General features: G+C 38.0%; 1 protein-coding gene and 1 pseudogene across 8 annotated transcripts in view; one reads left to right on the forward strand and one right to left on the reverse strand.

The window, feature by feature from the left end:
* PKHD1 (PKHD1 ciliary IPT domain containing fibrocystin/polyductin) overlaps window positions 1-27977 on the reverse strand; it is a 494091-nt gene that overhangs the window by 258017 nt on the left and 208097 nt on the right. For all 8 annotated transcript variants that reach the window (XM_086707056.1, XM_086707061.1, XM_086707057.1 and 5 more), the window contains 5 exons: window positions 16774-16886; window positions 15455-15560; window positions 10798-10932; window positions 4910-5045; window positions 2144-2390 (listed from right to left, as the gene is read on the reverse strand). In XM_086707056.1, coding sequence (XP_086563182.1) covers window positions 2144-2390; window positions 4910-5045; window positions 10798-10932; window positions 15455-15560; window positions 16774-16886 — 737 coding nt within the window. The remainder of the gene's footprint in view (window positions 1-2143; window positions 2391-4909; window positions 5046-10797; window positions 10933-15454; window positions 15561-16773; window positions 16887-27977) is intronic.
* LOC112863041 (U4 spliceosomal RNA) lies at window positions 21482-21553 on the forward strand (annotated as a pseudogene).

Consider the following 27977-nt stretch of genomic DNA (forward strand, 5'->3'; position numbering starts at 1 on the left):
AATATTCATGCACTTAGGACACTTAAAACAATGGAAGGAAAGAAGTGTGGCTAAATATATGCAATGCATTTGAAATAGGTAAAAGATAGAACCCTAGACACTCAGCAATCATTACCTGGAAATTAAAGAGGGCAGAAGCAATCCTATTATGCATTATAAACAGCCTAGCTGCTGACTTAATGGTACTTTGACTAGCATAGCCAAGGAGTCCTTGCTCCAATATTAATAGGAAATGTATTGTACGAATCCAATAGTTCATGAAATTAACAAGGAAAATGAACTGGAGTGGAGCAACTTTGCAAATAATAGGAAGGCATCATCAATTGCTTCCCCAGAGCATACTGAACACTTAAAAAGAGCTTGGGGAGAGTACATGTATATAAATGAGAATGGACATTGTAAGAATTTTTTAATAATACTTCTGATTTAAATATCTTTCTTTGACAATGCAGGAAATAAAACCCAATGGAAAAAAAGACAGTCTCTTCAGCAAATCATGCTCGGAAAACTGGACATGACATGCAGAAAGAAGAATGACCCTGGACCAGTTTCTTACACCATACAAAAAAATAAACTCAAAATGAATGAAAGACCTAAATGTAAGACAGGAAGCAATGAAAATCCTAGAGGAGAAAACAGGAAACAACCTCTTTGATCTTGGCCACAGCAACTTCTCGACATGTCTCCAGAGGCAAAGGAAACAAAAGCAAAAATGAACTATAGGGACCTCATCCAGATAAAAACTTTTGCACTGTGAAGGAAACAATCAGCAAAACTAAAAGGCAACCAACGGGATGGGAGAAGATGGTTGCAAATGACATATCAGATAAAGGGTTAGTATCCAAAATCTATAAAGAACTTATCAAACTCAACACCCAAGAAACAAATAATCCAGTGAAGAAATGGGCAAAAGACATGAATAGACAATTTTCCAAAGAAGACATCCAGATGGCCAACAGACACATGAAAAAAATGCTCAGCATCACTCATCATCAGGGAAATACAAATCAAAACCACAATGAGATACCACCTTACACCTGCCAAAATGGCTAAAATTAACAACTCAGACAACAAGAGATGTTGGCAAGAATGCAGAGAAAGAGAAACATTTTTGCACTATTGGTAGGAATACAAACTGGTGCAGCCATTCTGGAAAATGGTATGGAGGTTCAACAAAAACTTAAAAATCGAACTACCCTATGACCCAGCAATTGCACTACTAGGTATTTATTCAAAGGATACAAAATGCTGATTCAAAGGGGTACATGCACCCTAATGTTTACAGCAGCACTATTGACAATAGCCAAAGTATGGAAAGAGCACAAATGTCCATTGACTGATGAATGGATAAAGATGTGGTAGATATATACAATGGGATATTACTCAGCAATCAATAAGAATGAAATGTTGCCATTTGCAACAAGATGGATAGAACTAGAGTGTATTATGCTAAGCTAAATAAGTCAGAGAGACAAATATGATTTCACTCATATGTGGAATTTAAGTTACAAAACAGATGAACATAAGGGAAGTGAAGCAAAAATCATATAAAAACAGAGAGAGAGACAAACCATAAGAGATTCATATACACAGAGAACAAACTGAGGGTTGCTGGCAAGGTGTTGCATATGGGAAAGGGCTAAAGGTATGAGTAGCATTAAGAAGGACACTTGCTGGGATGAGCACTGGGTGTTATATGTAAGTGATGAATCACGAAAATTCTATTCCTAAAGTCTTTATTATACTACATGTTAACTAACTTGGATTTAAATTAAAAAATATAAATTTTTTAAAAAATAAAAAAATAAAATACCACTAGAAAGTTAAAAAATTACTTTTCAAATTCTCTGTTGGTTCCAAGTCTTTTTAAGAAGATGCCATTAGCTCAAAATGTCAATAAGAGGTCATGGGCTAAGTGATCTGGTCCACTAATATTGAAAGTTAGCTGTCATTTGAATAAGACTCAAACTACCATAAACTTATGATTTGACAGCTGTCAAGCGTATTCTCATATCATTTTTATCTAACTAAATACTTTTAATAGGATATAGAAAACAATATCCCTTCAATAAACAGCCCCAACCCCAACAGCCTGAATGATATGCTCACTGGCAAGCTGATCAGTATGGTTAATTCAACTTACAAACCAATAGACATACGATGAAAGTGAACATCTTCCCCACAGACACTGCCATGAACAATCTGACTGAAGCTTGCGTTGACCAAACAAGAAGCTGGAAGGGTTTCCATAGAAGCAAGAATATGACTTCTATTTCTCCCAGACAGAGACCCATCCATGTCTTCCAAAATTGCTGAATAAGGAAATGGAAATGCTACTAAATTTGGAGAGTTTATAAATTTCAACTGGTCGGTCTTCACAGGAAATCCACCTATAAATTGGAAGATAGAAAGGCTGTTACACGCGGCACAAAAGACTGTTGTAAGAAATGGCAGCTGAATTCACTAGGATGTTATAGCACTTTAAACTGCATATTTATAGAGTTATGATTCACTTATTTATTCAAGAAAAATTCACTGAGTGTTTACCATATTCCAGGATTTGTGGTATGTGCTAGAGACACAGACGGGAACAAGATCAGTATTGGCAATGCCTTCACGCAGCCTGTATCCTGGGGCAGTGATTCTCAACCAGGATTTGCCCTCCAGGGGACACTTGGCACTATTAATAATCATTTTTGGCTGTCACAGGTGGGTAGATGGCAGTGCTACTGGCATGTGGTGGGTAGAGAGGCAAGGACGCTGCTAAATATCCTCACTGCACAGGACAGTCCCTACAACAAAAAATTATCTCACCTAAAATACCAATAGTGCCAAGGATGAGAAACTGGTACGGTGGGAAATAGAGATGCAGATGACTAATTTACTAGTTACTAACTGTAAAGGTGCTGTGGTTCAGTCTTTAATCTTTCTCCTCTAGTTCTTCTAGGGAGTCTACCCCTATCTCTTATGAACCTCATATTTTAAACATACCCTCAACATTCAATCAATCATGTGGGTAAATATTAATAGTAGCACCTTTTTAAGTATTAGTGGCAGGGCGACACTTGTTGCAGTGTTTCCCTCACCCTGCCTCCATGTGATTCATCAGTAGTGCTGCTGATCCAGCTGACTGGCTTTCTAATTCCCATACCCCTTTCATTAAAATGTAAAAACTCAGCACACGAGTCTCCGTACATGTGCTACTATATTTTTGTGTTACGTACATCATAAATACGCAAAAAAGGAAAAGAAAAAAGAAAAAGATACAAATAATTAGTGGCCCAGATGTTTTCAGTCTGCATCCCAGTAGAATCCATGCAGTGAGTTAAGTCATGCATTCAAGACTCAATGATTCTGGGGTGCCTGGGTGGCTGAGTCAGTTAAACGTCTGATTCTTGATTTTAGCTCAGGTCATGATCTCATGGTTCATGAGATAGAGCCCCACATTGGGCTCTGGGCTGACAGTTCACAGACTGCTTGGGATTCTCTGTCTCCCTCTCTCTCTGCCTCTCCCCCACTTGTTTTCTCTCAACACTAAATAAACATTAAAAAAAAAAAAAAAAAGACTCCATGATTCTACCTCTTGCAATTTCTATAGTTCATCCAATACCACAACCACCCACAGGTCTACAATTCAGTCCTATTGGAGTTTAAATTTTTATATATGCTGTTCCTAATTTCTAGAAAGTTTTCTCTGCCTATCTCTCCCTTGTAAATTGTATTCATCTTTCAAAACTCTGCTCAAGAGCAACTTTATGATATCTTGCCTGATCCCTTTCTTGCTCCCTTCACTGACCTTGTTTAGTCCTCTAGGACTGTACTCATCACACGTAACTACAGTGACCTGCTTAACATTTATTTTTGTACCTAGATCAAGAGCTCCTGGAAGAGAAGAATTATGTATTTTTCATCTTCCTACACCCCAGTTCCTCAGAACTGGAATGGACAGTTTTTAAGCAAATGAAAGATATGGCTTAGCCCAGATCATCCAGTGAGCAGACATTCGAGGTCATAAGGAGTAGTGTGTTTTTCTTTAGTGTCCTGTGAATGATATGAAACAGTAAAGCTATTAAAGAACTGAGGGATTTTAATTTGAAGTGAATGCCATAAGGCATTTTTTATTCCTACTATTATTTCTATAATCTTAAACTCAGATGCCACCCAAATAAAAACAATCTTTGACTCTGCCTATACAGAAAAAAAAGTAAAGTGGAGACTTGCTGATTATTCATTTAATTAAAAAAACAAACAATTATCTAAATTGGTGATTCAAACCACAAGAGCATATTTACTTGAATTACTTGGTTTGGCTGTTTACAATGATCAAATCAACTAGATTGCTCTCGACTTCTTTTCACCTTGGCCCATGAGTCCTCCAAGGTATTTCTCACTACCTTAGAGATGTGGTTTATAAGTAAACAAGAATTCCTATGGTTCTCTTTAGGTATACACCAAGCCTTGGGCTGCTGAAAACATAAAGTACTCCATTCTGGCTCTTTGGGGAAAGACTGCATGTGTGTTAGTTTATGTTCATATATCTATCCACCCAACTCCATTTATTCAATCAATGAACTGACTTTGAGGCACCAAGCTTCTGGGTATGAATGACAAACCTCTGAGCATGAGGTCATGGTCCCTGCCTTTATGAAGCTCTGAGTCCAACAGAGACAGGGCACCATATGATGAAGTACAACAGATGTCATCATAGGGAAAGAATGGAGAGCTAGAAGAGTCATAGTGGGAGTACCTGACCACCACTGAGATTTCCTTTAGGAGATCAGAGAAGCAGTTTCTACTGATGCAATCTTATAATTGAAAGAAATGATGAGTCACAAAGGTTTTGCCACTATTTATCATATTACTTGAACATTGGCCTTTACTGTATGTCTTATATCTTAAAACAACTTACCTTGTCCTTGGGAACAGCCAGAACAGGTCCTGATGGACACACAGTCAGTGAGATCAAAATTAACAAAGGTTGTGTTAGATATTATCAGTTCCCATCTCTTGGGAGTTTTGATCCCAGCTGACATACACTGGCTTTCCTGTGATTTAGAAAGAAGAAAAAAAAAAGACGGGAAGTAGACACATGAAATACAATTTGTAATATGTTAATAAAAACAAGAGAATAAAAAGACAAGCTATAGAGTGGAAAAAAAATATTTGCAAATCATGATATGACAAAGGATCACAGTAGAACGCACTATCCACATATTAGAATGATTAAAGAAAATATAGTGATGATACCAAGTGCTGATAACTTCCACATGGCCATAAAAACTATGGAATATGGGTTTGCATTTTCTTATCAAGTTAAACACACTCTTATCATATGACCTAGCAATTCAACCCCTAGGTATTTATTTACTTTTAAGAAATTAAAATTTACATTCACACAAAAACCTTACAAAAATGATTATAATAGTTCCACTTGTAATCACCAAATCTGGGAACAACTCAAATTTCCTTATACAAATGAATGGATAAGCACATTGTACATCCAAATAGTGGAATACTACCCGGCAATAATAAGGAATAAAATCCTGCTTCTTGCAACAAGTTAGGTAAATCCTGAAGGCATTTGGGAGTGAAAGAAGCCAGTCTCAAAGGTCGCATACTATCTGATTCCATTTCAAAAGACAAAACGATAGTGACAGACAATAGATTAGAGATCCCCAGGGGTTAGACTTGAGAGTAAGATGTGGCCACAAAGATGAAGCCTGAGACAGTTAGTTGGGTTGAACCAACTGTTCTGTATCTGGATTATGGTGGTGGTGGTAGTGTTTACCCAAATATATACGGATGTTTAAAATCATAGAATGGTACATCAAAAAAATAGTTTTACTGTATATTAATTTAAAAATTAAAATTAGAAAATCTAAAAAAAAAAACCTGCTTCTAGTATTCTCCGCAAAATCTCTTCAACAAACTGTCTAATCAAGTTGTTAGTGTTTCACTGTTCAACACTTGAAAATAATTGTATGCTGAGGATAACCAGACATTTGTCGACGGTCTCCACCATGAAAGACAGTGATAGAAAGAAAGAAGAAAAGTAATCCAGTGGAGACAAAACCAGTATAGAAATCAGAAGGACATTTAAACACTATCAAAAAAACCACAGAGAAATAACTATATTATAGCCATGAAGAAGCCCAAAATGGGATTTTTCAGAAAACAAAAAAAAAGAACAAAAACAGGAGAGCAGAAATAATCAATTCAATAGAAAAAAATTGAGGAAATATCCTTGAAAACAGAATAAAAAGACAGTGGGCAAATCAGAGAGAAAATTAAGAAAAGTAGAAAAACAACCGAGGAGGTCCAATATCCAAATAAAAATTCTTTCAAAAAAGAAAACAAGAAAAATAAGAGGACAGAATTATCAAAGAAATGACTTAAGAAAGCTACTCAGATGGGAAAGATATGTTTTCTAAATGGAAAAGTCTCATCCGTTCCCTAATACAGTGGTTACAATGAAAAACCACACAAGGTACATCATCCTGAAACTACATAATACCAGGAACAAGATTCCAAAAACTTCCAAAGCAGAAAAACCAAAAGGTTACATATAACTGACCAAGAATCAGAATATCTTAAACTACTCAACCTCAAAACTAGAAGCTGGAAGGCAGTGGAGCTTTGCCTTCAAATTGTCAAGGTAAAATGAACTGCAAACTGCTATTCCATAACCAACAACCTAGGAATAAGAGGGTCTCCATTTGTAACTCAAAATATTTACTTCCATAGCCCCCACTTTGTTAAGAAATTTAATATTGGCTATGTTCTAATAAAATAAGAAATTAAATCACAAAGGAGGAAAATGTGGGAATCAGGAACAAGAGATCCAATATTAAGGAGACATGCAGGAAAACTCCAAGATGATGGTCAGGAGAAATTTCAGGGTGCATATGTGACACTCTTCTCCCAAACTACTGGTGCAAGTATAAACACTTAGGATTGTTGTTTCGCATTATTTGCTAAAACTGAATGGATATCCCATGACTCAGCAATTTTACAATTTGGCATATATTCAACAGAAGTACATGCACACGAACACCAAGAGACATACGGAAGAATGTTCATGAAATCATTACTGGTAATAGCTGAAAACTGGAAATAATCAAATGTCCATCAATAGCAACTGTTGTATAGGGGTGCCTGGGTGGCTCAGTCTCTTGAGCATCTAACTCTCAATTTCAGCTCACATCATGATCCCAGGGTAGTGGGTTCCAGCCTGGTGTTGGGCTCTGTGCTGAATGTGGAGGTTGCTTAAGACTCTCTCTTTCTCCCTCTCTCTCCCTGTGACCCTCCCCAGCCCTTGCTCTATAAACAAATGAACAAATAAATAAATAAATAACTGTGGTATAGTCATGAAGTGCAATACAACATAACAATTGGAAGTACAAATTATTGAAACTTATAAAAACATGAATGGATACCATAGACATAATGTTGTGCCAAAGAAATCAGGCACAAAAGAGTTCCTACTCTATGATTCCATTTATATAAAGATCAAAAACAGATTTCAAATTAACCTATGCCTATAGAAGTCTGAGTAAAGGTTCCCCTTTGGCCAGGGAGCTGGGGAATGGGGTTGGGTGGGAGGAGCCATGAAGGGGCTTCAAAGGAACAGATAACGTTCTATTTCTTGATCTGGGTGGTATGTCCATCGCTTTTGCTTTATAAAAATCTATCGAGTTCTTTGCTTGTGATTGGTGCACTTTTCTCTATAAATGTTATGCTTCCATGACACATTTATTTTAAGAAGTGGAACAGATACTAAAGACAAGTAGCATACAAGAAGGGAAGGAAGAAAGAAGCTGAAAGAGTTTAAGGTCATTTCATTGTTGAGGCAAAATTTAAGGATGCTGTTGTAATTTAGACTTCATTAAGACAAACAGGCCTGTTGAAAATTTAAGGTCGATAACTAAAATAACCAAAACAAAACGAGTAACTTTCAAACAGGCAAACATAAAAAAAAGATACCCTTCAATGCAAGACAAATCAAGTTTGAAAAGTAGAAAAAAAAAAAAAAAAGAAAACTGACTGCAAAGTGGGAGGACAAAGTAAAATGGTAGAAATAAGTGCAAATATATGGGAGACATCAGCATGTCTAGTAATTGAAACTACTAGAGAAAATGAGATTTCTCCCAGGGAGAGCAAGTGCATTGAGAAGAGAAGGGGCCTTACAACAGAATGTAGAGAAACAGAACAATGAAAGGTCTACATTAAGGAAGACAAATCCGCAAGTGAAAATAGGAAATAACCCCAGAGAAACAGGAGGAAGAATGAAGCCACCCATCAGCATCTGCCTAAATAAGATACATGTTAAGCTACTGTCATCTGCTCAAATTAATTACAATAACAATGAGAAGATAACCAAGGTCAGGTGACCATAATTTACATCCAAATCAGGCCACTTTTGAGAGTGAAAGGGGATGCTAATGAAATAGGATGTTAAGAAAACTGGCACAAATAAAATACAGTCATACTGGGGAGCATAGTGATAGGAGAAGACATCTCTTGTTCTTCTGTATTAAAGCCATCCTCCCTGCAAGCTATTCCACCCACCTCAATATAAAGGTAGTGTTGACCAGGAGGTTACCAACATACACACAAATATACTTACAAGACATAATTTCTTTTAATAAAAAGTGTTTCCCGGAAAGTAGTGTTTATTTTAGGCTAGGACTCACTGGTAATGGCGTGCCACCAATTAGGTGTGGGTGGAAGGTCTAAGAATAGATAGGCCACAAATCTAAATTCCTGAAGGAATGGCAGGCACAGAAGACAGAAGCTAAAATCAGAGTTCCCCAACCACAGACAGGTCAGGCCTCCTTTTTTCTCTCTTTTTTTTCTTTTTAACAACTGACACAGTTTCATGTGGCAATAAAGAGATTCCCAAATAAATCTGAGAAATACTGCATTACATAAAGATGTATAGATATTTTCCTTTTTTTGTTTTTAACCCTATAACTTCACAGAGCCCTTTAAGTGTTAATATGGAATATAAATTTCAGGGGATGGGTATATGGTAAGCAGAATATGATAATTATAATTAACCTAAGAATCTTGCTTTCCCCAGACTCCCTCTTGGAAATAGCCTTGCATGAAAAATACTACAGGAAATACTGGAGTAGGCAATGCTCATTGCCAAAGCTATATTCCACGTGTGATTTGAAGAGTATTTGACCAAGGGTGAGAGGGTACGCTGGTGATCCTAGCTCCACAATACTGGGCATAGATCTTGGGCTATCATTTGACCTCTCAAATTCTCCATCTGTTTACCGGTAAATTCATAAGTTTTAACTAGATCAACTTCTAAGGGATAATTAGATCTAAAGTTCCATGGTTTTATGCTTTGTGTGCCTAACCAGGATCTAGATCTCTTCTAGAACAAGCTGTTTAATATCTATTCAGGGTCTTTTCTCCTGTACTTTCTTTAAAACTGAGAGACCCTAGGCTGCATTTCATTCCTGGTGAATCACACCCCAGGGACAGAATTATGTTTTATTATCTCGTGATAAACACCCTTTTGGCATAATTTGTATCTTAGTTTGTATCACTCTCCCCTAAATTATGATGTCTACTTAGTATCAATTAAGAGGCTGTGACATTAATTTACCAGGACAGTTAGTGACTCAGCCTGATGGACATTTGTTTTGGCATCTTCTTTACGGTTATTTCCAAGGAATTTAAGGGCCTTTCATCTACCGGTATCATAGAATCTAAATCCGGGTTCCATCCTCTCTTGAAAATTCTGCAGTCAAAAAAGAAGATTTATCTCTCAAGGTAGTAATCCTTTCAGAGAAAAGGAAAAATGGGGAGGTATTTCCCTCCGGAAAACGATGGTTCAAAAAATATTTAATTAACTTTGAGAATTAAACATAAAAAAATGAAGCTTAAGAAAATTATTTTTTAATCTTAATATTTTTATCTATACCTACACAATAGCCTCCAAGAGCTATACTTATTTAAATTTCAATAGATCAAGGTATTCAGGACAAAGTAAAGAACTTGTTCTTTCCTTTGTTTCCAGAAGTACAGTAGGTCTCTTTCATCTATGATTGTTATGACAATGTGATATCAATATACATGTAGCTCTTTCTAGAACTCTTTTAAGAACTTAAGGGGGTCCATTACAGGTGTGAAGCCTACTAAGACCAATGCCAACCCTGGACTTCCCTTAAGGGGAATTACTACTTCTAGTTCTGCATCTGGGAAATTTGTTTTGCCTCATCTACATTCTGGTACCCTGGTCATGCAATGGCAGAGAAGTCATCTGTAGTCTGATATTTATCATGTAGAAACCCACGCTTAGGCAAGTATTAGGGAATCATCTAAGGTACTCTAGTATACTATGTATACTAGTATAAATTCATGTTACCTCTTTGGTGAGGAGGGGCACTCTAAAAACAATAAGGACCCTATGAACAGAATGTTTATATTGAAACATGGCAAACTACAATACAAAGAGAAAATGTGAAGTTTTGCTAAAATCATTAGGTTTATTACTGAATTGCAGTGAAAATAATGCTAAATTGCAACCAAGTAAGAATTTGGCAAGCTACTCATGACTTTTAGGATTTATATGGACTCATAACGTTAAAAACTTGTGTACATTTGAATTTCATCAAAGATACCACCACTGTTACAAATAAAAAGTTCTTCTAACCTCTACCAATTAAACCCAAGATTCACTAAAGAATACTATTAAAATTACATACCCTGGGTCACTAGGGAACCGAGCACGAACAATTCTGTTTTGATAGTCTAAAACAACTACACTAAGGCACTTACCTTGTGGGCAAAATGACCAAGTAATAAGCTGTCAGTAACTGAAGTATTTGCATCACTTTCCAAGATGTCAATTCCAAAATCTCTGCATGAATAAACTTGGAAGTTTTTCAGGTGAAGATTGCTACTTCTAAAAATCTATAAAATAACAGCATATGTTATGGCAAAGGTCTGAGGCTTGGTTTTTCTTGCAGACTTCCTATAGCTTCTTTAATTATTGATTAAGTATAAATAAGCATGCTATACCACATTTAAGCAGCTTTTGTCCATCAATATCTGTACAGACATCCCAAAGTTGCTGTCAGGTCAGTACTAACTAGTCCCTTTTGGTAACATCCCCTCTGTACTTTTCATTTCTCCTCGTAATAACTGTTACATTAAAAATGTCAGTGTGGGGGTGGGAGGGAGGAGAGGGTGGGTGATGGGTATTGAGGAGGGCACCTTTTGGGATGAGCACTGGGTGTTGTATGGAAACCAATTTGACAATAAATTTCATATATAAATAAAAAAAAATGTCAGTGTGAATTCTTCACTTATCTAAAATAAACTTGCAATTGTCAAATCACACAAAATTAATGGAGAAAAACAGAGCATCCAAGAACTCAAATACTTACTATTTTCTTCATGGTAGTATATGTTACTATTATTATAAAAAATATAATTATGAAATAAGTAATTCCAAATGACTACAGATTAAAAATGTGCTATGTGCATATATATTTATGACAACTTGGGTGAGTGGGCCCAAATAGGGATTGAATATTAACAAAATTAGTTTGTTAGAGTTGAAAGAATCCCACTAGTTTGGAGGACAGAGCTCTTGGTTTTGACCTACCACTGATATTAACTAACTATATGATCTCAGGCAAGACATTGAACTTTTCCTGGACTTCAATTCAACCATCTTCAAAATCAAGGTGGAGGTCTGGACTAGCAAATTACCTAACACAGCATTTATTTCTTTATTAAATAGGGTCATATTTACATTCATACCTTCACGTGGAAGTTTCCTATTAATTAAGGCCAAAGTAGCCTTGATTTATCATAGTATCGTGCTTCTACTTGTCAGTCGGTCTTTACGCTTGAATTTTCATGAAACAAATAGCTTGCATATCTCATTATGTATGAGCCAACAGCTTTTACAAAATGATACATCTTTGAAGACACGAAGGTTTATTTAAACAAAATAAGCATAATCTAAACTGTTAACTTGGTAAGAATTGTGACCTATTTACAAGCATCAGCCCAAGATCTGGCAAATATACTCATATTTAAAAACAGCTAACACCTCACATTAGCTAGAGAACCTGGTGATTTTAAAAGAAAACTAACACACAGTAGCAAAAATCATCTATTTGTTGTGTGAATACACCTTTCAGAAAGTGCTTTCATCTCTCTCTCTTCTAAAAGAATCATTTTGCATTTATGAGACATGGTGAGGAAAGGATATTCTTCTCAACTCTTATTAACATATATGTTCAAAGGTCACATTGAGTTGGAATCCAGCAATTCTTAGCTGTATGACATTAGTGCTCTCCCTTTCCCTCTCCCTCTCTCTCTTTTCCTCTCTCAAGAGTGAGAGGGAGAGTGAGAGAGAGAGAGAGATGGAGAGAGGGAGGGAGCGAGGGAGAGAGGGAGGGAGAGAGGGAGAGAGGGAGGGAGAGAGGAATCTCTAGTAATGGCACAGTTCCCCCCAAGGTTATTAAGATCATTAAATGAGAAAATATCAATATCAATGCCATCAAATATGAATCTATGTTTATACACAATTGAAATTTTACCCAATGGAATCTTCTGTTCAAGTATCTGTATACATGACACGTATGTCTAATGACCAGAATATAGTCAGATATACCTAATAATGAAAGTTTACGAAATGTGAACACAATGTATTTTTATTGGATGCAGAAAGTATTTTTCAATGTTAAAATGTCCAGAGACATCACTGTTAACATTGATCTATCACTACCTACTCCTATTCACTAACAATGGTAAGAATAAGGGCTGCTACTATGTAAACACAAAGATCCAGGCATCCTTATGGGCACCTATTTAACTCTCAACACAAACGTATCCTTTAGGTATGATTACTCTTTCCACTTTATGAAGAAAAAATAATGGGATTTGCCTAACATCACATAGGGAGGACTTGGCTACTTTCACTGAACATAATGTTTCCATAAGTTCACTCATGTTGTAGCATATAACAGCACTTCATTTCATTTTTTCTGGCTCAATAATATTCCATTCTACTGATATACCACACTATATTTATCCATTTGTCCAATGTTGAATATTTGAGTTTTTTTCACCATTTGTCTATTATGAATAATGCTGCTGTAGGCATTTGGTTATAAGTCTCTCTGTGGATCTATGTTTTATTTCCTTTAAATACCTAGGAGTAGATAGATATATCATACACATATCTTTATGTGTAACAATTTGAGGAACTGCCATACTGTTTTCTGAAGCATCTAGACCATTTTAAATTCTCATCGACAGTGTGTGAAGGTTCCAGTTTCTCCACATCTTCATCAACACTTGTTATCATTTTGATTCTAGCCATCCCAGTGGGTGTGAAGTGCTATCTCACTGTGGTTTTGACTTACATTTCTCCAATAACTAATTATGTTGAACATCTTTTTACATGCTTTGACCATATGTATATCTTCTTTGGAGAATTGTCCATTCAAATATTTTGCCCTTTTTTTAATTGGGTTGTCTTTTTACTGTTGAGCTATAGGAGTTCTTAATATATTCCAGATATAATTCCCTCATCAGATATATCATTTGCAAATATCATCTCCCATTGTATAGGTTGTGCTTTCACTTTTTGATGAGGTCCTTTGAACCACTAAAATGTTTAATTTTGATAAAGTCCAACTTATCCATTTTTCTTTTGTTGCTTGTTTTGGAGTCATACCTAGGAATCTTTAACTAAATCCAAGATCATGAAGATTTACTCCTTTGTTTTTGTCTAAGATTTTTTTTTTATACTTTCTGTTCTAACATTGTTTTTGATCCATTATTGAGTCAACTTTTGTAAATAGTATGAGGTAAGGATCCAACTTCATTCTTTTCAGTGTGGCTACCCAGTTGTTCCAGTGCCATTTATTGAGAAGACTATTGTTTCCCCCACTGAATGGTCTTGGCATCCTTGTCAAAAATCAACAGGGTGGATTTATTTCTGGACTCTCAATTCTATTCCATTTATCCATATTTCTCTTTGTGCCCATACCACACTGTCTTGATTACTATTACCTTATAGTAATTTTTTATACAAGGAAGTATAAATCTCTCTTATTTTTTTGCAGGATTGTTTTGGTGGGAATCACTTTTTAAATTCCCTATCATGTTAATTTTACTTTATTCTCCTCATAAAAGTGAAGTTACAAAAGAATTCACATTGTTTGAACTTTTTAATTAATTCGAGTGCACAAGAGTTTCATCTTTAAGAATCTGTTTTTTTTGTGTGTGTTTTTTTGTTTTTTGTTTTTATGGGTTTAGCATTTCTGACTGCAGAATTTGAGAAAACTGACTTTCATGATCATCTTCTAATATTCTCATTTTATTAGGTTATTTCCTTTAAAATAAAGCTATTCAAGGGCATGGAGACATTGCATAACTCTCTTCAAGTCATGAATTGCTTCTCTGTGTAAGAGGCCACTCAATCAATGTTTCCACTGGATTTGTCACCCCTTTACTCATGATGTTTATGGGAACAAAGTACTGTATAAATTCAATAAGAACAAAACACTAAAGGCAGTTGGGATTCTTCCTGTTAGCTACCCTAATTATACATTTTTGGGCTTTCCCCATCCACAGTTGTCTTCCTCTTGTTGGATATGTGAAATTAATGTCTAACTTTCTTAATGTAACTTAACTATATGTTTTTATTCTATTTCCTGAGTGCCCTGTAAACATATTGCTTCATCTACATATTTTAGGCTCCAGATTGCTAAATGACAGAGATCAAGTGTATGTAATTTTCTTTGTGTAGCACAAAATAGTGACCCTGGCTAATTTTACAAGTTGCTGTTAAGAGTGAGCATCCAAAGCTTCCTTACCAGAAATCATTGAAGTAATGAAAAGTGAATGATTGAACACAAACTTTTTCCCTTTTGAAGAAAATAGAACAAAACGTGGCTCATTGATAAAGGTAAGAATGACACTTTGAGCAGGAATTTTCATGTTCCAGGGATGAACAGTACTTTTTAAGACTGAAGCATGCATTACTCAAGATATTAAGGTACCAAATGCACAACATTTGGGGTCTGAATTCTGCAGCTGGTGGTGCTGTGTGACCTTTGGGAAATCCTTTTACTTTCTGAGCCTTAATTTTTATCTCTAAATAGGCATGGGAGATAAGAAACAGATGACCTCTATAATCTCTCCTGCTTGTAAATCTCTATCACTACGATTCTATTGTTCTCTAGTAGAGCTGCTGAAAAGTCACTTTAGAGGAAATGACTTGACCCTGGTTTCCTGAGTAGGAATTCGTTCATTCAACAACTTTTCCACACATCTATGATGCTGTTTGTCCCATACAACTATGATAATATTGCAGTGGCTCCCATACTATCCCCATTTAAATAGAGATGCATAATAAATCACCATGAGAAAACAAATGACAATTTAATAAAAAACTAACACAGCTTACCTGGGCACCACCTGCACTTCCCCAAACCGTGAAGTTTTGGAACACGGTGAGGCCCTTGCCATTATCCCAAGGTGGCTGAAATTGAGGGTATACAAAGAGGCCACACCTCGAAAGCAAAACAAAGAGTGAAAATCAGCCACTTTCCATGTTTCAAATGTCCCACTTTTTCACATTGGAAAATATAAAATGAAGGTAATGAGTAAGGACAATAGAGATAACGTCCTTGATCCCTTGTCCAGTCCAGCATTGCCCATCCCTCAGTCTTTCCTCTCTGTTACCCTCTATCACCTGCTCTTGACTGTTCTCCCAGTCTCTCTCTAGGTTCACCCTTCCTAGGGGTGTGGATACCTGTGCCTTGCCCATCAGAACATTCTAGAAAGTGAACACCAGCACTGTTCTCCCTCAAACTTTTGTTCTTCTCCTTGAAAGGTCCTACTTTCACAGTATTCTGGGTACCTTCTTTGCTCACACTACAGGGCTTCTGACAGCTCCTTGGTAAAACGTCATAATCTTCATGATAAATTCATGACATATGTGCTAATCCTATCTTCAGCTGGCCCTTCAACATAACACAGCAATTGTTCTTAATCCTTATTCCACTCATCTATCACTATCCATCATAGCAGTATTCCTACACTATTATCATTGTAATTATTTATAGCTATCAATTTTTGAGTTCCTACTGTATTCCAAGTGTTCTCTTATGTACATTAAATGAGTCATCTCTAAAGATCACATCAAACTTTCAGTGTAGATCTGAAATTTTATAAATGAGGGACCTGACTCTTAAATAAACAACAACCAACCCAGTTTTCTAGGAGTAAAGTCAAAATTTGAAGTAGGGCCTGACTTTGAAGTCTGAATTTTTCCCATGTTTCCAACATACTTCCCAGATCTTGCTCTTAGCAGAAGACCTTACTTCCATGTACCAAAGATATTGAACAAGTCCCCTTCCCTATTAATGGGTACATGTCACAGGCAAAGAGCCTCTTCCCAAAGGCTCCTCACCCCACTGGGCTCCTGAGACCAGTCACTCCTGCTTCCTGGTTGCTCCTAATCACTCGGAACTTTAACTTCTCTACTAAATTCTCCTCTGGACACAAAAGATGCCCTCTTTCCTGCTGCCCTCTCAAGTGACTTCCCCGTCACTTTCCTTCCCTTCAATACCAAACTTTTATGATCCCAAATGCATACAAAGGCACGTCCATCAAATCTTACATGCATGCCCCAGATTACACCCTCTCTGAGAGCATTGTACAAAAAAAATGTTCAATTATTACCCTTACATCAAAATTACAGATGAATTTCCCCAAGGTTACCTTGTACAAGAATGTGCAATATTCTGACTGAAGGAGAGAAGTGGAGATTGTGATGCCTGGCTGGTCACAAGATGAAAAAAGTAGCCCAAACCAGCAACATACACCCTGTTTCCCTACAGAAATTAAGGATAGTTAAATAATAGTTATTCCAGATACAATGAAGTTGCCAGAGAGAAAGACTCTTCTATGTGAATATTCTGCTTTTTTATTTACCTTCTGTTGAGGTATATTCATACTTCCATTTACTCTTCACACACTGCCATCTTTCCCCCAACCCTGCCTCACCTCAGGGATCAGAAATACTCTCATTTTTCTTCCCCCACACAGCTCAGCTCGACTGTAATTTGTCAACCTTAATATGTGATATCTCATGTTAAAATGTTCTTGTAATCTTCCATACAGGGAATCTTACTTTGTCATCAATCCAAGCCCTCCTCTTTGGTGTACGCAACAGTATATAGGGGCAAAGGCGTACCTTAAAGCCAAGTCTACACAAAGCATCCTCTCCAATCCTTTGAACAAATCAAAGATTTGGCAATGGGATGAAGGCCAGTGGTTGTACTAACTATGCCTTAGTTCTGAGACATGGTGTCTGAGCTCAAACACATCTTGAATCTCCTCAGTGTACTTTATATTCATTAGATTAATCACCTTAATATTTCTTTGTTTTCATTTTTTTTATTATTATTATTATTTATTCTTGAGAGACAGAGCATGAGCGAGGGAGGGGCACAGCGAGAGAGGGACACAGAATCTGAAGCAGACTCCAGGCTCCGAGCTGTCAGCACAGAGCACGACGTGGGGCTCAGACTCATAAGCTGTGAGATCATGACCTAAACCAAAGTCAGACGCTCAACCAACTGAGCCACCCAGGTGCCCCAACCTTAATATTTCTTTATACGATTTCCTATCTAAATAATTTGATGTATTTTATATGTTCATATAAAACTTAAATTCTCCATTAGACCATATCAGTTTTGGGCTATAATTCTGATCAAATTGAACACAATGGATTATCTTTCCAAACTCGATAATGTACCTACAATTTAATCATCACTGTGTAATATAATTTAAGAGGGAGTAGAAAACTAACTCCCTGAAGAGTTTATTATTGTACACAAAGGTCTTTTGGTTGGCCTACCTAATGTTCACAAAAATGGTTACTTTGTTTCCAACATTTTGTTTATTTTATTATAATTTTTTAGAGACAGAGTAAATACACATGCAAGCAAGGGAGAGGAGCAGAGGAAGAGAGAGGGACAGAAAGAGAGAGGGAGAGAGAGAGAGAGAGAGAGAGAGAGAGAGACGGAGAGAGAGAAAGTGTGTGTGTCTTCAGCAGGTCCCATGCTCAGCTCCGAGCCTCACATGGGGCTCGATCCCACAACCCCTTGGGATCATGACCTGAGCGGAAATCAAGAGTCAGAGGCTCAACTGACTAAGCCACCCGGGAGCCTTTATTTCCAACGTCTTAAAATCGGGAGACTTGATATAAAAATTCAGACTTTCAGTTTTTTAATAATACTGAGCCCAAATTCCTATGGGATAGCTAGGGAATTATGGCTATCCTTCTTGGATTATGGCTATTTTTTCATAGGCCACACCCTTTCTGCTTCACTTATATATGATTCTAGCCCAGCCCCTATGGATATCTGAATTTGCAACCTCTAATGTCAGGCAGTAAAGTAAATAGTATGTTGGCTATTCTTTGTTTCAGCAGGAGGGAAGAAGGGCCAATAGACCAAGCTGCTGGACTACTTGCTATGCAATTCTGTGCACGTTTTCTCTCTCAGCTGGAGAGGCTGGTCTGAGGCCAAGATGCTCATGTCTACCTACAGAACAGAACTCAAGAAATAGGCTCCTCAGCCAGCCTCAGGTCTACAGGGACAAAGGAAGCTACAGAGACTTCCACACACTTTATCCCTGATCACTTGGGGGCATGACATGGCCTAGCTGGTAAGACAGTGAGAAAGCTGGAGTGTCCCTTCCATGAGCAACTCATTTCCTGGGAGAATGTGCTACGGGACTAGGACACCATCAGGTCATAGAAGAGAGAATGTAAAGCAAAAGGGATTGTGATGCTGTGGCACCCAACAAGGCATTAAATGTCTTTCTATAAAACAATACGTCAGTGCCACAGTTACCTATATATAGGGCTTGGTGGGACTGTCCTGTGAATGTCTCGTTAAAACAGTTTTTTAAACTTTACTGTGCATGTAACATAGAGTTGTAACAACATTTAGCAAACAAAAACACTGAAGCCCAGTGAGATTTAAATTTCAGATTGAAAACACTATTTTTTAATATGAGTATATCTCAAACATTGTATAGGATATACTTTACTAAAAATGTATTAGTTATATTTCAAAGATTTAAATTTATCCACATATGCTGTGTTTTGTTTAGAAACCCTAACCTGGGGCATATAATATACAGATTTTTAGGCCCCACCTCTAGATATTCAGACCTAGCAGGTGCTGAAAATTATGGTGAAGGGTTGGAGGACAGTATTCTGTACTTTTGAGCACCATAGGTGGTTCCAATATCGTTGATCTTTTGAGCCCATTTTGACAACTACTTCTCTGGAGGTGACTGAGATACTAACACTATACTGTTTAGTCATCAAGGGCTCCAGGAGATGTTCAAAGACAGGAGAGACACTGGAAAGAATGAACTTCCTGGTGACTTTCCCATGAGCTGCCTTAGCAGCCCACTGCCCATGGAAGCCATGGTAGAAAACTGAAGGAGGATAGAGACCTAGACAATTAGGTTGGGAATCTGTTACCAGATCCCCACAAAAAGATGATCTAACTCAGTACAAGTTATATTTATTTTCAATTTTTCTTTTCCTTAGAAATAATTACCTTTTTCCTAACTTAGAACTAAGTGTGATAATAATACTCATAGTAAAGATTTCTAAAGAAGATGCTATTGTCCAGGTACCAGATTTTAGAGTCTCCTTTACTTTCACAATTCTGAATTATGTATTATTATTACAGTTTCACATACAAATCAAAGCCAAACTGAGATACCACCTCACACCAGTCACAGTGGCTAAAATGAACAAATCAAGAAACTATAGATGCTAGCGAGGATGTGGAGAAATGGAAACCCTCTTGCACTCTTGGTGGGAATGCAAACTGGTGAAGCTACTCTGAAAAACAGTGTGGATGTTCCTCAAAAAACTGAAAATAGAACTACGCTATGACCCAGCAATAGCACTACTAGGAATTAACCCAAGGGATACAGGAGTGCTAATGCATCGGGGCACATGTACCCCAATGTTTATACCAGTGCTTTCAACAATACCCAAATTATGGAAAGAGTCTAAATGTCCATTCGCTGATGAATGGATAAAGAATATTTATATATAAAATGGAATATTACTTGACAGTGAGAAAGAATGAAATTATGCCATTTACAGCAACGTGGGTGGAACTGGAGGGTATTACACTAAATGAAATTAGTCAGTCAGAGAAAGACAGATATCATATGTTTTCACTCATATGTGGATCTTGAGAAACTTAACAGAAGACCATGGGGAAAGGGAAGGTAGGAAAAAATGTTACCAACAGAGAGAGGGAGGCAAACCTTAAGAGATTCTTCAATACAGAAAACAAACTGAGGGTTAATGGGGGTGGTGGAGAAGAGGGGAAAATGGGTGCTAGGCATGGAGGAAGGAACTTGTTGGGATGAGCACTGGGTGTTGTATGTAAGGCAATCTGATAATAAATTATATTAAAATAATGAATTAATAAATTAAATAAAATGCTACACTTTTACCCTAAAAAAAATTATTACAATTTCACAAAGAAATTGAATCTTGTAGATGTTGAGTGACTTCCTCAAAGTCACAGAGCTAATAACTCAGAGCCAACTCAATTCATGTCCAAACCTGGAAGTGTCAGAGATTGTGGGCTAAAGGAGAGAAATAAAGGCAAGACCCAGAATCAGGATGCCAAACAATGGGGCACAAGTGAAGAAATGTAAACAGTAGGGTGCAATGCAAAGTCATGTCACCAGGTCAAGGGCAGAACCAAAACGAAGTCCATAGGCCTTCCCAATAGTGGATAAAATATACTGAGCAACATTCTTTGCAGAAGTCAATGTATCATGGACATTCTAGTGGGAGACATTCTAGAGAAAAATTAATTAAGTGTCCAAGTAAATCAGCTCCTTGAAAGATGCATCTGTGGTCATGAGAAAAGAGTAACTTAACCCTTCAGATACCAGGTAAAATCTGTTGGACAAGACTGGAGTATTGTTTGATATTGCTACATAAATATAGATTTCCTAAAAATTGAACATCATTTTTCAGTTCAGACTTGACTAAGAGTTGTTCTGTTCATACCAAAATTCCAGACAGTATAAAATCCCTACCATTCCTAGCAAATGGAAAAACAGCATGCTCAGCTCAGAGGGCACAGAGAGTCACATGGGTGAGGATGTGAGCTAATTCCCAGTAGTCAACAGGAAAAGACATTTTGAAGAGTATGTTTAAGGAAGATGAGGGGTCTTAAACTCCAGCATTATGGGATTGAGCATTATCAAGACATCGACATAAAGTTAATGAGGACTGTCTACTGACATAGTTGTTTTGAACAACAGAAGAAAAAATTGAGATTTGGGGAGTATATTCCCATGATTCATCACTTATATACAACACCCAGTGCTCATCCCAACAAGTGCCCTCCTCAATACCCATAACTCAAGCTTTGCACAGTGGCAGTATTGTACCCAATGAGGTTTATCCGAGGCGTGATTATTGCTAATTGAAAACCCAGTGTCCATAACTCATTTTCCCAACCCCCCCCCAACCCCCCACCCTCATCAACCCTCAGTTTGTACTCTGTCTCTTCTGGTTTGCCTCCCTCTCTGTTTTTAACTTATTTTTCCTTCCCTTCCCCTCTGATCTTCTGTTAAGTTTCTCAAATTCCACATGAGTGAAAACATATGATATCCGTCTTTTTCTGACTGACTTATTTCACTTAGCATAACACCCTCCAATTCCAACCACGTTGTGGCAAATGGCAAGATTTCATTCTTTTTCATTGCTGAATAGTATTCCTCTGTGTGTGTGTGTGTGTGTGTGTGTGTGTGTGTGTGTGTGTGTGTGTGTGTGTTTATCACATCTTCTTTATCCATTACATCCATCGATGGACACTTGGGCTCTTTCCGTAATTTGGCAATTGTTGATAGCACTGCCATAAACATTGGCATACATATGCCCCTATAAATCAGCACTCCTGTATCCTTTGCATAAATTCCTAGTAGTGCTATTGCTGGGCCACAGGGTGATTCAATTTTAATTTTTTGAGGAACCTCCACACTGTTTTCCAGAGTGGCTGCACAAGTTTACATTCCCAATAATGCAAGAGGGCTCCCCTTTCTCCATATCCTCACCAACATCTGTTGTTGCCTGAGTCATTAATTTTAGCTACTCTGACAGGTGTGAAGTAATCTCAGTGTGGTTTTGTGTCTTCCTGATGATAAGTGATGTTGAGCATGTTTTCATGTGTCTGTTAGCCATCTGGATGTCTTCTTTGGAAACGTGTCTATTCATGTCTTCTGCCCATTTCTTCACTGGATTGTTTATTTTTGGGTGTTGAATTTGGTAAGTTCTTCATAGATTTTTGACACTAACCCTTTATCTGATATGTCATTTGTAAATATCTTCCATACTGTATACACTGTATGGTAGCTAACTTGATAATACATTATCAAAAAAACAAAAGAAAGAAAAGATTGAGATTGTCAGCAATGTCTATGGAACACTAACGCATGTCATGATGAATAATGATGTTAGGACAGGACACAAAAAAGTGTTAAAACTGAAGGAGGAAGTTCTGGCCTGCTCAGGGGCAGAGCTCTCTGTCACAGCCTTTCATACAGCTTAAGGAGTTTTACTCCATTGTGGACACAGGAGGACCAACAGTAGAGACTCCAAGGACACTCTTTTACTTGTAGCTGTTCTCTATCCTTAGGTTGAGTAAACTCATTTCAGCCCATAGTTTCAGTCATTCTAGACTAATACTTTATTGACTTCATTTCCTAAATGAAAGAAGTTTAGGTATTATTAAAGGTAGCTCTCTGAACCTGAGTAGCCAACTGGCAGTCATTAAAAGCAGTACTCTCTACAGAAGGGGACTTTCAAGAGCCTTGTCCTCTCTAGGTGTGCTACATGTTCCACTAGGAAGCTAGATACATACACATACACACACACACACACACACACACACACACACACACACACACACACAACCAAGTAAAGTCAACATGCAGGAAAACTCAAACAAGTTGTTTTAAAACCAGCAATCCTCAACTTCTGCCTCATGTGAGAAGAGGAACCAATGCCCCAGTGCCCTAATCCCTGGAGGACTTCTGCCTTCTGGGAAGCATAAGTGAGGACCAGAGTCCTCTGAAAGTTCCACTGACACTGAAAGCCTGACCAGTAGGCATCAGCAAGGACCTGATCAAGGAGCCAGCACATGCTGACACAACCACAATGCTGTTTCCTTAACTTCAGCTTGTTATTCACTGTGTGCCTGAAGGCTCTTTCATCCTGGGTATTTTTAATTAGCCAGCCGTTCCTCATTTTTAACTCAGTTACATACACACTGTTTTCTTTCTTTGTGGACTAGTGGCCTCTTTCCTCCTGTACTTCATTATTTAGGATTCTGAGCATTTCTCCAATTTCCTGAGGCCATTTACAATTCTAATCACATGTCTCATCTACCACACGGAACTTGGCACAAGTGACTTTTGGACATGATGGAATATGAAGTTGAATTACTATTTAAGATGGTAACATGACTTAAGGAAACCTGAGCCTTCCCTAAGACTCCAATCATCTTGGGGTGGCATAGTCCAGGAATGCTGCTGTACAGAGCACAGCCTTTCACGACAAAGAATTATAGCACCTGAGGGGTTCCTGGGTGGCTCAGTCAGTTAAGCATCTGACTGTTGATTTCATAGGATCAAGCCCCGTATCAGGCTCTGCAATGACAACATGGAGCCTTCTTGGGATTCTCTATCTCTCTGTCCCTCCCCTGCTCACCCACTATCTCAAAATAAATACATGCATACATACATACATAAATATATAAACTTTACAAAAAAGAAGAATTATAGCACCCAAAATACTAATGCTACCATGACTGAGAAACCTGATCTAGACTAGCACTAGGTGTTGTTGAAATAACCCACTCTCCAGTAGCACATCTCCAAATTTTGGTGGAAAGACCAACATTTATATCTTTTTAAACATGCAAATCTGGCATTAGGCATTTCCAAAAAGAACACTTACTAGCATCAAATCCAGCTATCTCAATTCTTTCCTCTTGCTAGCAAACAGGATAAGTGCTCATGATTCTCAACTTCAGAAAGAACAACTGTGGCTTGGGTTGGCAAATACAAGCACCCAATATATCTCTTCAGCCCTCACAGAAACACAAGGAAGTAACATGGTTACTGACTGTGACGATTACATGAACAGAACCTTCCTCAGGGAAGTACATGTGAAGTTCCACCTTCCACACAGCCCGCATTGCGGGCTATGTCTCTAGCACACGTACGAGCCATGGGAAAGCCCATGAGTGTATAAGCACTAAGAATTAGAGAATGGGAGCTTCTTAAACCCCCACTTTTTCTGCAAGTATATAAACAATGAGAAAGGTACATCTCACTTGGACGTACACCTCTATATCATTACCAATGAAATGCTCATTCATTACCAAGACTCTCCCAGGAGGGAAAAGATTCAAATATTTCAAGAATATATTCCAAGAATTACATCCATATTCATCACCCTTGCCAGACAGGTGCTCAGAGAGTACGTATTTTGAGCGAATGAATAGATTTGTAGAATCACCTGCCCTACTGTCATTAGCATTTATGGAACATCTGGGTGAACACATACATAAATATAAATGCTTTCCAAGTGCATTTTTAGTTGGGCAGAATATTGTAACTTTGGTCTTCTGTTAGCTGGTAAGGCTCACTTTTCTCATAAAAGAAGCACTTGAACAGTCAGATCACATTACTTCCCAGCCCTTTTTACTCTCCATTCCAATTGGGTATGCTACAAATGATTCATGAGGAAAAACCACATATTTATGCAGGCAGCCGGCGGCTTGTGGGGAAGGGTTTAAGGCAAGCAGGGAATTTTGTGTGGAAATCAATTCTTTGCGGAAGTCAATGTATTATGGACATTCAAGCAAGAGAAATTCCAGAGAGAAATTAACTGCCCAAGTAAGCCAGCTCCTTGAGGTGTGCATCTATAATCACTAGGAAAAAAAAAGTGAGTTAACCCTTCAGGCAGCTCTTAAATATACATTAGCTATTGAGTGGGGAGAGCTAGAGAACTGAAATTGGCCTTTAAACACAGAATTCCTTACAAAATTGATTCACAAACCAGAACAAATTCCCCTCAAATTAAATGGATGTTTCCAAAGGGCTTGTCTCCAGGGTTTTTCCACGGACTATCCTAAACAGGAGTCTGGTCATGGGAAATTTCCAGTGCCTACATAAACATGGGATACTCTAGCGCTCTGAAGGTGAACAGTCCCTGGATATTTGAGAGCAAAGACTTTCAGCCTGAGGTTGACATAGGTTATGTCTACTGAAAAGATAGAGTGATGGAGCCTCTGGACAGATAATGAAATCCCCCATAAATGGAGTCACAGACTCAGATGCTAGACGGTCAAGGGAAGATATCCTGAAAATGGAATGCTCTAAATGCCACAGGTGAAGCATGGAAGAACCACCACCAATCTGTTTTGAAAAGCATGGCAAAGACCTACATAAGGAGTATTCAGAGGAATACATACCACAAGTGCCTCAGATACTCAAACAGGAATAGCATGCTTGAATATCTTATCACTAGCAAGAAGACACAAAGCTCAGGTTTTGCTTCACAGAGAAACTGTCCCGGGCTTGGCTCAGCTGCAGCCTGGGCAGGGAGGCAGGCAGGCCACTTGTTGGTATTAAAGCTAAAAAGAAATATCACACTTGAAATCCCCTCGTCCTATGCAGGGTTGAAGACAAGTGAGCTGTTGGGTTGGCTGACTGGAAGCCAAGGTCAATTCTGTGCACTATGGCAGAGCATTTGGTCCTAGGTTCTGGGTCAGGGGAAACTGGAATCATGTGTAACCATAAATCACTGCAGACATTTAAGAACCAACTGTTTCTTCCCTGCCTGCCCACCAGGCCAGAAACTTTGAGGTCAGTCTCTTATATATGAGAGGAAGGGTTTAGGCTATCACCATTGGTTGTCCAGCCACTAGGATTAAGTCACTTTCTTCAAGTCCAAATAAGGACTTCAATACAGTTAATAGTTTGCCCCAATGTCAACTTCCTGGTTTTGATATTGCTATGTTGATGGTTGATATCGTGACAGTTATGGTATGGTATCTGAGGGATACCATACTGAGGGATATGGCAATGGTTATGGTTATGGTATCACTAGGGAAAGCTGGGGGAGGGTCCAGAGAAACTCTTGGTTATGTTTTTGCAACTTCTTCTAAGTCTAAAACTATTTCAGAATTAAAAGCTTAAGGAAACAAAAATGAAAAATCCAAATAAATCACACAAATACAATGACTTTTAAAAAAGTATTTTACCACGGGCACCTGGGTAACTCAGCAGGTTAAGCATCTGACTTTTGATTTTGGCTCAGGTCATGACCTCACTCCTCATGAGCTCGGACCCTGCATCAGGCTGTCAGTGCAGAGCCTGCTTGGGATTCTCTCTCTCTCCTCTCTCTGCCCCTCCCCCACTTACACATGCATGCTCTCTTTCTCTCTTTCTCTCTCTCCCAAAATAAATAAATAAACGTTTAAAAAATGTATATTTTTGCCAAACCACAAGAACACTTAAAAACAAAGCAGGAGAAAAGGAAACAAAAACTAAGCACACACAAAACTTGACTATGCTCCCTTTAGGGGTAGTCTGGCTCTAAACTACTCACATAATAAGACACAGAAGCCACCACCTATGTAACAGTTCCTCAGAGTACAGGAATGTCTCTGTCCTGAATAGCAGGACAACACTACAAGGCAGCAGGTTTTTCTACAACATCTCTACCTATTCCACGTATAACACACTTACACACACACACACACACACACACACACACACACACACACACACACATCATTATTGTAGCTTCCTTACCATCCCTTTGGAATTAAGGTCTGTTTCTAAAATATTTTCAAAATTGTCTGTGCACCATCCATATAGGATACACTTAATAAACATGAACTTAAAGCTTGCTCAGTGAGTGAAATAGCTTTCATTGGCCCAAAGGGTCAAGAGGAGTTCATAATTTTTAGGTTTTGCCACATGCACCCAGTTATCACCTATGTCTTTAGAGCTGATATATTCTAGACAACAGAATACAAAAGAGACAGCACACAGCTAAAAAAACTGCAGGGTACTGTGCGAGATTTAACACTGAGAGCTAAGTCCCACAGTATTTAAATGCTGCCCCAGATTAAACATGCTATTTTTCAGTCATCAAAATGATTGTGGTATCTTGGAATCTATTCTTTACTTTTCTCTTTCCTCCCTCCATGCTTTAAGTATGGAGTTACACTTACATTCATTCATTATATCCATTTAATTTTTACTGAACAACTAGTATATTTCAGACACTGTGCTAGGGTCTAAAAGCTGATAAGCTAATGAAAAGAGAACTACAGACTTTTAAGGTCATCAAAGATGAAAATGTCAGGAATACACTAAGGAATAATTTAATGAGCCTGTGCTACCAGCTTAAACTAAAACCTCATCCTCCAAACATATACGTTGCATTCGTTTTCACTTTTGTACAGTAGATATAAAAGGAGGTAAGTAAATGAACAGAAATAGCATGTAATGGGAAACAAACAGCTTGCTTTTGTTTGTTTTTCCATTTTTTCATTGCTGACTTGGTACCGTTCACAGGTCTGCAAAAGCTCAGGTGACGTATCAGCTTTTTAGATGGCCCTCTGGTCCTCTGCACACAGAACCAACACAATTATTCCAGCAGACAAGTGGCCAGGACACTTGCCCGTGGTACACTGTGCCACTCAGTGGAGCAAAGGCAGATGGACAGCACCGCTGGCATTCGATGCAGGACTTAGATACGCTCCAGCCTCATGCAGCAAGATGAATGGGACAACTTTCCTCTGGGTATTTCAATGCAGTCAAGTTATGCAGTCTGAGAA

Source organism: Puma concolor, chromosome B2 (genome assembly GCF_028749965.1).
Source record: "Puma concolor isolate L17-30 chromosome B2, mPumCon1.1.hap2, whole genome shotgun sequence".
In the NCBI taxonomy this organism is placed as follows: Eukaryota; Metazoa; Chordata; class Mammalia; order Carnivora; family Felidae; genus Puma; species Puma concolor.